Below are 16394 nucleotides of genomic sequence, written 5' to 3' on the forward strand. Positions count from 1 at the left end.
CCAAACAGATGCATAGCACTAGAAAGGAACTGTTACCACTGCTTTGACTCCATATTCCATTCATGTTCCTTTGTAAGGAACATGTATTGAATTGCCTCATGTGAAGCAATTAATTTTACTGTCTCTTTCTTTAAAACATTGATCTCTATAGACTACTTGAAGAGGACTAAGCTTAAGTAATGACTCCAAGTGGTCCTACTGTTTACAAGTATTGATAGTTCAGTCAGGAAATAGGCACAGTAGCATATGAGCTAAATGATAATTTGTTTCAGTGTTTAATTGTAAATAGTTTGTGACTTCCATTAGTAACCTAGAATTTATTGCTAGAGATGATTCACTGAGTAGTTATAAACAGAATAGTCACATTCAGCTCCTGACTAATTTGATGGAAAAATGGAACTAAGTTCTAATTATAAAACCCTTCAGTAGATATTCTTCACCTACCCAGTCCTGTCATAAACTTTAATTATAGTGTATGCATTAGAGTCTTAAAACAACAAAGAATATTTGATCAGTCTGTGTAAAACTCAACTGGAAAAAATCCAGCGATGGAAATGCTCATGCAGTATTTTGAGAATATAATTTACCTTGATAGTCCTCTTGTGTTCAGATATCCCTAAATAACAATGGGGTTTAATACTCCAATGCCTTTGTTATGCTGTCACCAGGATCCAGTGCAATTTATGTACGATGTGTTTTCAGCTCCACTTCACTTTCCTCTATGTAAGTAATTAAAACATAAAATAAGGACCAATTGATTTTAGTTCACAGTAAATGTTGACTGATGATGATAGAAAATACATGTGAAACAGAAGATTCTTCTTCATTTAAATTAAAACTAAATCACACTTATAAAAAACAGGTGGACCACAAGAATCAGTCTCAAAGGCATGTTTGGTTCATTCACTGTCTGCTAGGATCTGCATGTGTGGGGCTACTATAAATTTTTGAAGTGATCTTACATGGTATGTGGAGAATCTAGTTTGAATAGGAGAAAGTTTCATGTTGTGATAGAGTACCACCAAGACCCTGAAAGGAAAAACTGTCCAGATGTATTGAACTGCTATATTTTTCATTTGACTCTCTGTCATGCCAGTTAGTAATTTAAAGTGTTTCTTGTACTCTTATATCAGCACTAGAGACTGCATACACTTTGAAGTAAATTAAACTAAAAGTTTAAGTTAAACATTGGAAATCCTAATAATGGAGTTAATCTTGGATTTCTGCCTTCCTAGGACTTCCTGGTATATAAGCACTTAACCAGTCCATGTTGCAGGGGTAGCACTGTTATCATTACTGTGCACAGACCCAGCTCACATCTATCTGGGGAACTGCACAACCACCAACCACTTGCTGCAAGCACATCGCATGATATGGATGGCAGACTGCATGGATTGCTGCTATTGTACATGTCTTTTACATGTCTTACAGAGCTGATGAGCCCTAAATTTATATATAGACCAGGGAGAAGAGTAAATGCCTCCAGAGGCCAAATAGCTCATAATTTATGTCTTTTGCTTGATCTGCTGGAGACAGCTCCTTTTCTTCGTTGTCTCTAGCTTTAGCCTGTGCTTCTGTTTAGGCAATTCAGGTCAGCTGCAAATTTAATTTGCTTGAATATCTGTCTAAATCTTCTTGTGTGCATTTCATGACTTAAAGCAATAATCTCAGCTGTAAGATTCCCATGTGAACTGACAGAAAAGCAACCCTATGCTTTCTGAAAATACTGACTAGCCAGAAGCTCCCTCAAAAAGGCCAGTCTGCTTTTGACCACTGGAAAAGGAGGGGCAGTAGATGAGTCTGGTCATCCTTGTATGTCAGTGAGGACTTTTCATATTACTTCTGTTCAAAAATACGAAAAGATTAAGGGAGTAGCGAAGGGAAAAAAAGGGTTGGGTGGAAATAATTTGTGCTTGCTGATGGAGAGAGAAGGGGACTGTATACAAAGTCACGAGGCACCTTTGGCAGCTGTGGTTTTCATTGCTGGGGAGAAGAAGTCCTGCAGAAGGCAAGAAGGAAGGGAAGGACTTATCTAGTGGTTTTCCTCAGTTGTGAATATTCATTGAGGGCTACACAGGCTACAGATGCCTCTCTAAAAAGAGCTGCTTTGAAAGAGGACCTGACAGAACATCAGCCAGTCACTGGCTAGTACCAGGAAGGATGGCCAGTCTATCAGGTGGCAGTGCCAAGAGAACAGCTTGTGGTGATGACCAGCTGAGGTAAGTAACATAAATTAGTGGAGAGTACTGAAAGCACCAGAGGATGCTGGAGAAGATTCCTTGAGTTGGGAGGAGAGCCTTAATCGCCCTAAAGAAAAGGTAGACTTCTGACATGTGTAACCTTCTTAAGAAGGTGATCAGCTTTCTCAGCAGCTGAACTCATCCATGGTGGGAAAATGCACTGTAAATTGGGTGTAAGACAGTGGCTGTAACTTAATAGTAACAGAGCACTGAGAGAAGAAGGTGGGCCAGGACCACACAGCTACTGGGCTTGCTTGCTGTCAGCTACTCGTGTTCCCGAGTTAATGCTCCTTCATGTTTCGTCGTCTTCTTCTGTAAGTCGGTGAGATTTCTATCTTTGCTGAGAGCCTGGCCAGTGTAGTTTGTTTTGGTAGGATTCTAAGAAGGAGTTCAAGCTGATGCTTGTTTTTTGTAGGAACTTGGAGAAACTGAACCCTTCTGCCAGTCAGTGCTGGGCGTAAGGGCTGCACGTGTTCTATGCTTGTCCATGTTTTAAGATTGTCTGTATAAGGGGTAAAGGCATAGTATAAATTTAGTTGCACTTTTGATGTCAAGGAGTGAGCAATTAAATAATTAAATTGGAAAAACTGTTCATCATTTTGACAAAAATGCAATTTATTCTTCCCCCTTCTGCAGTTCGCCTCACTCTCCACCAGGAAGAGAGTTCCAGGAAAATTTTTCATACTAAAAATAGAAAAACAAAGATAACAAAGCGGAGGCAGAAAGAAGTGTTTTCAAAATGATCTTTAGTTTTTCTTACAGCAATGTTTAGTGTAATAAAAATGATTTTAAGCTGTCTGAGAGTTTTTACTAGTATTTCAGAGAACGTAGCAGTCTATTTTAACATTGTAGTATTCTACTAATATGCAGTGAGGTTTTTTTGGGTCAGAGTTGTTAGACTGTAGAGTACCGTGATTTTCTGAAAAATATACCTTTTCAAGATCTGCTAGTCAAGACTATATTCCTTTCTTAAATGAGGTTCAATTTTTTGACAATGCCTCTTTAAGTTATTCCATTATCTCTCTTATATTGCTTACCTAATTTTAGAAATGTTTTTAGGAGTTTTGCTAAAGAGGTTTTGCTTATTAAGTTCTGATTTAGGTGTTCTATTTGGCACCTATTGATTTTTTTTTTTTTTAAATTACATTTTATATCCTGTTTTGCAGTTTGAATGCTTTGGAAAACTGATACAATGTTCCAGACCATTTTGACAGCATAGGAACACCTTATTTGGTATCAGTCCATGTTTTTTCCTATTTCTTGTAATGATCAATGAGATTTATGTTGTGGTTTGCTGCTCAGACTGTAGAATATCCACATTTCTGGCTGACTTTCTGTTATGTGGTCAACATTGAGCAAATTCTCAGGTCTCTGTTAATTGGGTTCCATGTTATCTCAGTCAGATTGACAATCTGATTAAATTTTGGCAGAAGCACTTCATACGGGCATAAATCACTACAATCCCTACTGTCGTAAGAAGAAAAATAGCCTTTCTTTCTTTCTGGCTAATCAACTGGTTTTTGTAAAGGCATCAAAGGACATCTTAATTTGTTTGTGGGATATATGACTAATAGAGGGATACCTTTCATCCACAATGAAAACTACAGTATGAGACTTCATTGTTTTCTCTTGAAAAAATCATCATGGAATTTTGGTACTTACTGAAATGGAAGATGTTCATTAAAAATCTTGAGTCTTGCTTCAAAGCTTTCAAGCCTCAAAGTCAAGTTAATGTTTTCTGTAAAAGTGAAAAGTCAATAATACATAAAGCAGTTTGTATTTAATTTACAGAATGTAAAAGAAAACTACTTCAGAGCAGTGCATATTTTTCTGAGAATATGAAAATCATATGGCTTTGTTTGGTGAAGCCTAACAATGTATCATGTTAAAATGCCTAGTAATCCTTATGCCCTAATAGGTTTGTTACATATCTGGATTGTCTCTAAGGGCATAGTATTTTCTTATAAGCTCACATATAGTAAGAGGTGGTATTTGATAATGTGTAATAATAGTTTGGGTAAACAATGAAGACTCATAGGATAGTTTTCATTGTGGAAGAATATGCAGAATACTTTCTTATCTGGCTGTCCCATAAATCTATCAGAACAAAATGAAATTATTTAAGAGGAAATAGCTGAGCTTAAAAAGCAGGAAAATTTGTGGTTATTTTCTTCATTCTTTAGCAACACCTATGTCTCTTCAGGTCCTTCATACTATATATCCAGACTTAGTAATTACTGGTGCCTGGGATTTCAGATAGGCCAGCAGGAAAGTAAGTTTAGTAACTGATGGCCAGTAATTAGTACTTCAGTCTGATTTTTCTCTTTACTGTAGGTCCTTGCTCTTGAAACATTATGTTCTTGAAATTTTAAACCTAAGGCAGGCAAATAGAGGACATGTAGTAGCTGGGAAATTAGACACCCATTTGGTCTGATGGTTGTTGTAGCAGTACATGCTAGAGATTATAACCTAGAAGCAAATTTCAGAAAGGGAAAAAGGCAGATCAGAGCAGCTTCATATGGTGTCTGAGGTGATATTGAGACTTTATTCATAATCAGGGTATTGGATTCAGTCTTGCACTTTGGAGACCAAGTTTTCCACAGTACACCGTACTGGCTTGTGAATGGATTTATCAGAGGACTGAAAATTAATATGGTCCTAGGTGGACTTGAACCTGCTTAGTCTGATGGCACAACTGCAATAATTTGGGGTAGCAGCATTCAAGTCAACTAGGGTTCCCTTTTTAACTCGTGAGTTATTTGTCAGTCACTAGAAAGATACGTTTTCAACACTTTCAAAGTCACAAATATTTTCTCTTCCTGTAATTTAACAGTTTACTACAAACAAGTGCTGAATGAACATCAGTGTGAAGTGGTTAAGAGGATTTATCAACCAGGGACCAAGGAGGTTTTTGCGTGAGCTGGGACCTAACAAAGCATGCATATGCTTTGGAGTGCAAGAAGGAAAAGTACAGCTATTACAGAAATGCAAGAAATAAAAAATAAATAAATAAAAAGGACTAAATATGAATTTAACTAGAAGCGTAGTAAATGGTGTGTCTGAAGAGAAAGCAAAAGAAATAGAGTTGTCTAGTTTAAGGAGAAGTATCAGGAAAGATGTGAAAACCAGCTTCACATTTGTAAAAGTACAAAGTTAAAAGGGCAGATTGTTCTTTGCATCCGTTATGAACGTAACAATAAAGCTAACAGCTTTGACTCCAGCAAGGAATACGTAGGTGGCATATACCTTCTGCAACTTTTTCTGTCAGATATTTGTCGATCTGATTACACCCACAATATAAGTATTAAGTTGCTGCTTGAAGGCGGTTTCATTTATGCATACTAAACTGTAATTCCCATTCTTAAAGCAGTTCTCTTGAAAAACTTGTTTCTCTTTCCAGTAAAGGCACTGGAATTACTGCCAAAATTAGACAACTAATGGTAAAATTAAGCCTGGTGCAGGTGGATAGAACAAAGCCTATATCATATTTAAGTCTCACTTGAATCAACAGACAAAGATTTCTGTGAAGGGTAAGCCTTATTGTGGATTCGTGCTTCAGTAATAATTTCCCCCATAAATTAGGATGTGAAGACTGCGTATTCCAACTGTGTTCAATCCAGTGTGATACATAACGCCAAAAAAAAAATTTTGCTCACTTGAATGAATTCAGTATTAAATATTCTGACACATGATTAGATACTTGGAAAACTGCAGAACTATCCAAATACTGTGTAGAATCTGTTTGGAATCTTTTTCTTTGTTGAAAGCACCTTACAGGGAACAATTACAGAAAGTATGTCAAATAAGTATAAATATTGAACAACTCCTTTAATTCAAAGGGTGGCAAATGTTCTACTTGGAGGACTTTACATGACCGAGGGCCAAATTGCTGGAAGACAGCCAGCACCCCTCTCACTTCTTTATAATTAAGACAGATTGCTGTACCATAAGAACAAAAAAATGAAATGTGTATATTATTAAATACTGTTTATACATTTGTGGGGGAAGAAGGTGTTAAGGATAAAAATTATTGCATAGCTGTTAAGTTTGTATATAAAAGCTAGCAATAACCTGTTTATGGAACTGAGTGATAAATATAATAACATATGGCATAGCAAGCCAAATACCTGCTTTTTCTCAAAATTAATGAGTCTGTACCATAAGATCAGATTAAGTTTCAGTCTCTGTAGGTAGCATGCATTCAGTTATATTTCAGTAGCAAATTTTTATCTCATATAGATTTAGTTTTGCTTGAATGTATGTAATACCTATATAATAATATCAAAGAAACCCGAATCTACTCACTCATCATCTGTGAATTATCGTGACAAACTGTCATGACATCTTCCCAAGGTAATGAAGCACTGGTTTATCACTCTGTAAGAATAATATGAGTGTAGGATTCAGTGTGTCTATGATACAATGCTTAAGTGCACTTGGTAATGCTCTTATCTAGTGTCCTACTCTCCCAGATAGCCAAAAAAGGGGATGTTTTCTTGTGTGAATGATGGTGTTACACTTCTGTTGTACAAAACATTAATCCTGCTGATGCCTGTTAACTTCTGTGTGTTGAACTGGAAAAACTGCTTAATCTAAGAAAGGAAATAAGCAAGCCTAACTTGAGAGTCTTGGATACTATCATAGTACAATTTACATACTCATGGAGATAACATAACTTAGTTCAGTGTTCAAGTGATACAGCTTTTTTTTCCTGCCCTTAATATAGGCAGGCAGGATGGCCCCATTTTGTTTCATGTTCTCTTTTATGATTGTTCTGGAGATGACCCCCAAAACCTGCACGTTCTTCAGAATGCTGCGCCTGCTGGGCAGGCTTTTTTTCTCAAGTTATAAAATGGAAAGAATGATTATTTCATTTGCAGAAGTGTTAAAAAATATTGTTGATATGATATTCAGTCACTTTTTTTGTTTTTCCTTTCCAGGATTACTTACTGCCATCTACCTTTCCAGAGTAAATGGCTTTATGTTGGAACAGAGAGGGGAAATACACACATTGTAAATATTGAGTCCTTCATTCTTTCTGGATATGTTATCATGTGGAACAAGGCAATAGAACTGTAAGTGCAAACTTCTTTATGTTTGTGTCTGTGGTCATTTTTGTAGCTGTCTTAAGATTAATTTTTAAGAATAATTTGTTTTTACAAATATAAACAAATCTTTTGAAAACCTTTTATTTTAACGAATGCATGTGCAGTATTAGGTGTTTTGTTACAGGACATTAGGAATTCAGATTTATGATAGAGAAGACTGAAGTTATTTAGCAGTCTGTTTAACTATGAAGTTCCACGAAATACAGGTAATCGTTAATCTCACAAATTCAGATTCTGCTATTTTTATGAGGGTAGCTTGATCACCTTCTCCTCCAAACATGCTGTGAACAGAATAATGGAGTATATTGGCCCTAAAACTCGAAGGAGAACTTTTCTTCATTGAACTGTAGAATCATTTAGATGAGAAGAGATTGGAGGTCTCTAGACTAAGCCACATGCTCAACACAGGGCTAATTTCAGAGTTAAATCAGGCTCATCAAAACCTGATGACATGACAGGAAAGGTAACGAGTATCTGTTAAATGACAGTTCTCTGACAGGCTAACATCGGTGCCTGTGTCACAGGTATGAAATCAAGAGAGACTTCTATAAAAATCTGACTGGGATAAATCTATGCTTCCTGCAAGTAAAAGGCTCAACAGAAACAAACAAAAAAATCTTTCTCTGATGTTTCCTCTGTGAAGTTCCAGTAAGAGGAACTGCTGCAGGAAAACTCAGTATTTCATGCAGTTTCTGAGACATCTGCTTCCTGTTGTGAGAAACCTGTAACCTCTGGTAGTAAACTGAAATTCACCAAGCTCAGTGAAACAAGAGGTCAGTATCTATGAATAGGGCTACAGGCCTACAGTGGTGGATCTAATTCTCTATCCCAAGAAGACATCCCATTGATAGCAACCGTTTTCCTCCAAAATTCTCCCCTTTCCCTTTTTTTCCCCACTATTATTACTGACTTTCACTAATTGCTGTGTCCCCCAGTAAAACTGATGCCTTGTTGTCTTTCCTCCCTTCTGCCCCCACCAAATTTCATAGGCACAGTCATAAAAATCTAATTTTATCTTCAAAGGAGATAAAAACAAGGATTCAAATGGTAATCAGGATTCAGACGGTCTGCTGGTAAATCTTTTGTCTGGTTCTCAGTTTTGGAATGTTTGTTTGTCCTGCCTTTGTAAGACTTCGCTCAGCTCTGCTCAGTAGTTTTGGCTGAAAAATTACTGCTGGAATATGTGACTTAATCAAACTCAGAATTCATGTGTTCATTTTGATGAGTTCTTCAGGTGGGAAGTATCTTAATTATTTTTTTCTTTCTCACTTTTTTTTGGTTATGTTGACATATTAGAGAGTTTTTTGATTCCTATATTTTAAAATGTATGTGTATAGTATATTGAGTAGATAACACCTTTGAGGTTTTGAGAACAACACATTTCTGTTTTGTGTGCATTTTGGAATTTTCTTCCCTCTGGACATTAGTATGTTTCTATTCTGTATGAAAATAAATCTGAAAGTTTTTTATGAAATGGAAGCCTTCCACCAAGTTTCACTTCCTAATTCTTTCAAATTTTTTTTCGATTTTTTTTTTTTTTTTTTTTTTTTGGAAATGGCCACAACAGACCTTTTTCATGAGAACAGAGTAGAATGATGCCTCTCTTCAATGAAAAGTATGTGGGAAATAAGGGCTGCTTACTTAACAAGCTTCAGTACTGAGCTGTTGAGATAGGCTGGATGCTGTGCAAGAATCTAACTCGCTAGAACCTTTTAGTAAACAAGCAGCCTCGCCTAACTATTTTCTTTGTATTACCTATGCAGGAATATATCTAGATTTTGCAAAATTTTTCTTCCATAAGTTATGAAAGATAATGACAACATAATACAGATAGGCCTTGTCACCTCAAGTACTTGGAGATGCTGTGCGGTTACCATAATAGTTTCTTCTTCTAAAAAGCTAGTTTGCTGTGTACTGGTTTAGTAACAGTTGAGCACAGGTATTCATCCACTACTGCTTCTCGTTCTATCAGTCTTACAAGCATAACTTGATCCCTGTAGGCAGTGTGCTAGTCTAAGAAGGCTGTGTCCGCTCCACTCGATCTCACTGTGCACTTCTTGATATGGAATGGAGGAAGTTGTCCTTGCCTGTATTACACAGGTAGACAGGGGTCCTGTGTGTCTCCAGATTAATTTCTCTGTATCAGAGTAAGAGGCTGTTTGGGATAATGGTGATGTTTGCCACAGGAGCTGCCTTTAACAGATGCTGTAGCACTGCTGAAGTTGAAACTAGGTGACTTTCTTCAGTAATTTGAACTCTCTCTGGTAAGAAACTACGATGTCTCTTCCAGTACTATTGCTTTCTTGCAGGAAAAATGTAATTTAGATTAGCTTTTAAAGGGAATGTTATTAACTCTAAGTGTACTTCATGAGGGTAGGCTTATGATAGTAGACTTCCCTTTAGAATTGTACTGAGATGTATTTTTGAGAGAACAATTTTATTTTGGTCCATGGATGTGTTCTTATTTGATTATATTGTTTAAATCTTCACGTTATTTTTGTGCAATCTTCACATGATTTTCACATTTTAATATTATAGAATCATACAATAATTCATGTTGGAAGGCCCTGCTGGAATTTTCTAGACCAACTTCTGGCTTGCAGTAAGATCAGCTATGAGACCAGGTTGTTCAGGGCTTCATAAGTTCATAGGGCCTGTTGATGTTAAGTACTTTCAAAGATGAAAGAAAACAGGAAAACATATGTATGTAAAACTTCAGGAACAGCTTCAGCCTTACCACAAACTATGTAAGAGGCAATAGTGCTTATAACATTGTTTTTCATTCTGAGATAGGTTTTATCATTTCAGAGTGTGGGATTAGTGTGAAGATGTTACTATTCTCTATAAAGCTTGGAAGGAGAGGGTTTACCTTCTGTGCAAGCATATTTGTATCAAACTTACTGGCAAGGAAAGACCAGTAAAAGTGATTGCTCTGCTGCTATATTCAAGTTGTCAGTTTAGACAGAGGGTTTATATATAGAATTTTGAGTGTGTCAGATTTGTGTGTCATCTGCACAAACAAGCCTGAAGGAGAGTTCTTCCCTCTTCGTGCAATTCTCATCCAGTTTCTAAAATTGCAGACTAAGTCTACCAACATAACTTGTCTTTCTTTCAAAATCCCTCCTTACTTTTTTCACTGACTTGTACCTACTTCTGATTAAATCTCCATGAATTTTCATAATGCAGTTTTAACTCAGTTGTCATTAAGATTTCAAGGCTTTACAGTGAAAACTGATAGGAGATTGAAATGGTTAATTTTTTAAAAACCTGAAATGCTTCGACTTTGGAATGTTAAACTATATATTACTATACCTAAGTCACTGTAAAACCAGACTATATCTTATTTTGTGAGAGTACAAAAAAAACCCCAAAAAGCTGAAATTCCAGTTCTCTTAGTTTTTCAGAACATGTTTGAAGAGGGCCTCCTTATACAGTGCTAGCACTGTGGCCAAGGTAACCTGAAAAGGTCAGAATACCTGTGTTGTCATTTCCCCCTTTGGAAAACACCTAAAAGTTGCATTCTAGACTTTCATCATGGACTGAGTTTGTCCCTCTAAGGTTGTGATGACATTGCTCAGTAAATAATATAATAAAGGGTATTGTATAGGTGAAAAAAATATGGAGCATAGAAAAGATACTCCAACAATTCATTTTAGTCTGTTCATGGGCTTACTAAGGTTTCAATCCCACAAAGTTTGTCACACTTCTTGAGATCTTGAGATTAATTAATTCCAGAGAACATAATTGTCATCCTCAGAAGAAAAACCATTGTCAGTCAGTGAGGCCTATCAAATTACTGCGAGAATTTTTTTTTTCTAACAGCGATTCTGTTGCAGTGGAAAACTGAGGTGAAGAGGCTTAGTAGTTTAAGGAATTGAAGGAGAAACAGGTTTGGATGTAAAATTTTTAGACTTTGCGTATGATGCAAAAAATTCTGTCACCTTGACCTGCATGGCTACTTTGACTTACAAAGTTGGCTTTTGGTTTGGTTTTTTGGAGGTTTTTTTTGTCAGCATTTGTGATTTTGTTGCCTACTTTTGTATCAAAATACACTGAAAGATATGTAGAGTACTGTATTTTGGAGTGATAGTGGTTTTCTCATTATGATCTGTTCAGAAGCATCTAGTAGAGATACATATCAAAAAGATGGTTGCAATACCTATTTTATCATAGGGACTATTGCCTTCTCATACAGGAGAGATCATCTGGCTTGCTTAAACAGTATGTAAAATTAGTGAGAAATTAAGGCCTGAATAGACTAATAATGCAAAGGAAACACAGAATTTTTTGTTTGAGATTATTTTCAGTACTGAGGCATAACTGATTCTAGAAGTTACAGGAAAAATTCCTTTATAAATTGTGTACTGTCAAAGTTGCAGCGGACCTGGCCTTGTCTAGAGCTGAGAAAGAACATTAGAATATGGAGAGTTTTAGAAACATTTTCTCTAGCAATTGTCTCAGCCATTTCTGTCATCTCATGCATTGTCACTACCTCAGACCAGACTGAAGTATCTTTTCAGCTAAGAATGAAGAGTAACTCAAAACTTTTTCACTTGTCATTTCTCTGTCATGTAGCTGAGCTAGTCCTTTGCTGGAGATGTTTGGGGCTCATAATACTGTTTGGTTTTCTACTCTCTAATAAGCAGTTTCTCTCTTTTCCTTCAAAATGTTTGGAAACAGGTCTGGAAGAGAGAAGTAGTCAATGAGCCCAGCATGTCTCCATTTACTCTAACTACAGTGAGATTAATTTTCTTAGCCTGCAGGATCATACATTTTGGAAGGTCATCTGGCATTGGGAAGGAAAGGAAGATCTTGATATGAGTCCACTAAACTCCAAAAATGAGAAATCTGCATTGTAAGCCTCCTTCCCGAGCATGCAGATTCCAGTGTTTGAACACCCCACTAACTAATGAATGAATAACTGAAACTTGTCAAAATTAATGGGATTTGGAGTATCAAAGAATTGGGCAAATTGGAACTCAGTTATGACAGCGCCATAACTAGGTCTTTCCTTTCTTAGCCCTTTCCTTGCCCATCCCTATTTCCTAGATGTATCTCAGAGCCAGCAGTTCCACCACGGTGAAGGAAAGCAGCATGCAGGAGAAGTAGCAGTCTAGGAGCAACTGCTTCACCCTCTGTGCACGGACCCAAATGGGAATATTCCTATTATAAAAAAGAAAGTGCAAGTTGCAAGGCATCCTTCTTCTAGACATTTTAGAAATTGTGTCCAAGACTCAGAGTTGCATCTTGAGGTTGAACTGATTCTTACTTACTCCAATTCCCAGCTTTGATCCACAGTATGTGAATGATGTATCTAACTCTGCTCATTCTTTTTAATTTCTCTGTGACTCTACCAGTGAAAAGAAAGTCTTAAAATCTCTGGTGTGCTGCACTTTTGTGGAAAGCAGAACTGTAGATGATGTCTGACTACTGGCACTACAGCAGTATCTTCTTATGCATGTGCTTTTCTCAGCACTGTCACATTCAGTCAACTCCAACTCTGTAACAATGACTAATATAGATGTTTTCCTTTTTTTTTTTTCTCTCCTAACTCCTTCTACCACTTTCTACCACCAGATTTTCATTCTTCTCAGAAATCATTACAGTGCTTCTGTAATTGTGCAGGGTATTTTTTTCAAAAGGAAACTTGTTTTCTCTTTATTTTATTCTGTTTTGTCATACATTACTTTTACCTGCTTTAGAGATTGTCTTGGTATTTGAAGATCTTACAACAGTATGTAAGTCACTCTGTTTCTTGGAGTGCGTAAAACTTCCCAGAATGATGGAGGAATACATCATCTACGTGTTTTTCACGTTTTCCTGGGTCCAAATTATAACATTACTGAAGACTTCTTTCTGAGCTTTCGAATTTTAGAATAAAATAGTTAAATAAATGCTTCCATCCTTAAACGTTTTTTTGAAGACTCCTGTTTAACAGTGAATGGATTCTTCATTTCAGTCCTGTTGTTCTGAGTAAGAGTCAAGTCTTGGGGCACATCAGCTCTCTCATCTCTCAGAATGAACACGCACCAAATAAATTAATACCTGCTGCTGTCAGGAATAACTTCTGATTAAGTGCAAACCAGCTCAAAGTATGACTAGTTTCTTAACAAACTTCTAGCTCTGTACAGCTGTCATGGGAACCTTTTGTTCCAATTTTCAGTTCTTCTGCAGTCTGTTTTTGTGGGCTTACAGGTCAACAAAGGCTATGAAATGTTGCAGTCTTGTATCATTAGCTCATGCTTTTTTCTTGCTCAGTTGAAGGTAGCTTTTGCTGTAGGAACTTTTTACCGCAAATCATTGCTCATATTTTTTGGACTTGACCTTCATGGTTTTTTTCTTTCTGCTGTGTATGGACTTGGCTTTGTGTTTTATCCTTTTCATGTCTTTTCAGAGCTTTTATTTTCTCAGTCATTCTCAGCTGTACCCCAGCTAGTATTTGGGAATGAAGAATTCTCTGCTCAACTATTTCACTTATGTCTTATTTTTGCCTACTGATTCTTCCTTATTTTCCCCTCTCTCAAGGGTAGGATCTAGTTATTTTTACAGTCTCCTAAAGCCAGCTTGAAGGAATGCCTATACAGGAGTATCTGGCATCAACAGTAGTGTGTTTTATTGACGATAGCTTCAAGTATGGTTGGTTTCCTAGAACCTCTTCATCCTTTCCAGGAGCTGTTGGATCTCTGCTTTTGCTTTTAATGTAATTCAACAGTGTTTTTCTTTCTTTGTTGACTGTTCCACAATGACAGCATACAACTCTCCAGTCTCCTTGACAACTCTACTGTAATAGCAATGAAGGGAAACAAAACATTTTATGTATACTCAAGCTACATGAGGCAAAATGTTTTTGTGTGTAGACATTTCCACATGCAGTATAATTTACTGTATGAAAGTAGTAATTACTGTATGTGTAGCTCTGATAGCTAACTATATTATATCAATAATATTAGTTTACAGAACTCATGAAACACTAATTGCTCTATTTAATCCTACTTGTAGTGCAGTCATGATGTCTACCCTTAGGAGAAATTGACTGTAGAGCCTAATGCCTAGCTCTCCTCTTACAAGCAACACTTCTAAAACTAAAACACCTTCCCCCCAGCCCCGTTTTTCCTAGGCTCAACTTCACTCCTTCATTCCCAGCTCCTCTACCTCCTCCCTCTCCTCCCCCTGAGCAGTACAGGGGGATGGGGAATGCGGATTGTGCTGGGTCCATTACAGCTCCTGTTTGCTGCTCCCTCCTCCTCACACTCATCCCCTGTTCCAGCATGGGTCCTTCAGGATAAACCTGCTGCAGCGTGGGCTCTCCACAGGCTGCAGTTCCTTCAGGAAATATCCACCTGCTCCAGTGTGGAGTCTTCCACAGGCTTCAGGGGAAATATCTGCTCTGGTGTGGTCCTCTCCACAGGCAGCAGGGGAATCTCTGCTCTGGTGCTTGGAGCACCTCCTCCCTTCCTCCTTCGCTGACCTTGCTGCTCATAGGGCTGTTTCTCACACTTCTTTCCTCACTGCCTGTACAGCAGGGTTTTTTGCCCTTTCTTAATTTGTTTTCCCTCAGGTGCCACCATCCTGGCTGTGGGGCTCAGCTGTGCCCTGCGATGGGTCTGTTGGAGCTGATGGGAGCCAGCTGTGTCCAGAACAGGGCAGCCCTGGCTGCTCCTCACAGAGACCCCCCTGCAACTCCCCACTGCCAACACCTTGACACCTGCATCCAATATTTGACACAAAAGAGCTGACAAGAATGGAACCAAAGGCTGGTGTTGTACGTGTGAAAGCAAAACAATGGTTCATTGAGTCTTTTGATAAAGTGACATACCTGACAGACTAAAATAATAAATTGGAAGAAAGTGGAAGAAGCCTGACCAAGTCAGTTATAATACAAAACAACTAAACTATTAAAATACCAAGGAGTAAGATAATATTAAGATAATACTTAATATCAAATATAGAGGAAAGAGAATGAGGAAAAATAAAATCTCATACATTTAGTGCAAAGACTGCTGTGTTTGGTGTCAACCTTGCTGGTAATGTATATGAAGTTCTCAATAAAACTAAAGAAATAGCTAGGAACCTAATAATAAAAGGATAATACTCCTAAAAGAAACAAAAAAATGCCTAATATCCTGAAAAGCAAAAATAAATTTTATTACAGTGTAATAAATCCCAGGATTCTCCAACTGTCATTTACAATAGATACAAGAGGGAAATGGAGGAGGTAGAAAACTGTATTGTATTAGTGAAGGTTACCCGTTTTTGCTGAGCTCTTAGCATGGAAATCTGAGGCTATGCCCCTGCAAGAATAAAAGATAAAAATAAGACTGGTAGTAAATGACAGTTTTATATCATTTACAGAGGAACAACTAGTTTGTGTGACAATGAAAGTAAAATTATAGACTAAAGTTAGATGTAAGCTAGAGTGACTACAGCTCATGTAAGAGTTTGCTTCTACCCAAAGATAAATGGATACATTCTCTGGTAAGCAATGATTTATGTATCTTAAAAAGAAAATGGTGGTTGCGCAGATTTATCTAAATTGTTCTTGACTTTTAAAATTGGTAGGTACAAAGAGCAGCCTAGATGGGATTAACCTTTAGCTTAGGAAGACAGTATGCTCTTTCCCCTTCTCCCTCCATTTTCCCCAATTTTGCCAATATTCCTGGTCAAGTACCGATACTGGTACGGCTAAGCAACCCAGCCTGCATACTGGTTGGTTCAATGGGCTGGGACAACTGCCCAGACCAGTATGCCTTGTCAGCCTGCACGTGTTCCTTCCACCATTTTGTCTGTTGCCAGCTTAGTCCTGCCTGATGTTTGCTTGGCTCTGCTCCCTCTTCTGTCATCTGTGAGTTGTTCTTACCTGGCTAAAAACTAAAATTTCTTATGCCGCCTCTTCTCTTCACGGTTTTTCCTCTTATTCTTCCTCCTTTGCCTGTCATGGCATAGGCAGCATGTACCCCAAACAGATCTAGTTCTTTCCATCAACATACTCTGACCAGTTCACATAGGTGAACTTACATCAGAAACAAAGTTCAAAGAAGCCTAGAGT

At 37.5% G+C, this 16394-nt stretch overlaps 1 protein-coding gene across 10 annotated transcripts in view; it reads left to right on the forward strand.

The window, feature by feature from the left end:
- The window catches only part of STXBP5L (syntaxin binding protein 5L), a 194424-nt gene that overhangs the window by 86553 nt on the left and 91477 nt on the right, over nt 1-16394 (forward strand). For all 10 annotated transcript variants that reach the window (XM_069785870.1, XM_069785871.1, XM_069785872.1 and 7 more), the window contains exon 5: nt 7181-7315. In XM_069785870.1, coding sequence (XP_069641971.1) covers nt 7181-7315 — 135 coding nt within the window. The remainder of the gene's footprint in view (nt 1-7180; nt 7316-16394) is intronic.

Source organism: Haliaeetus albicilla, chromosome 6 (genome assembly GCF_947461875.1).
Source record: "Haliaeetus albicilla chromosome 6, bHalAlb1.1, whole genome shotgun sequence".
Classification (NCBI taxonomy): domain Eukaryota; kingdom Metazoa; phylum Chordata; class Aves; order Accipitriformes; family Accipitridae; genus Haliaeetus; species Haliaeetus albicilla.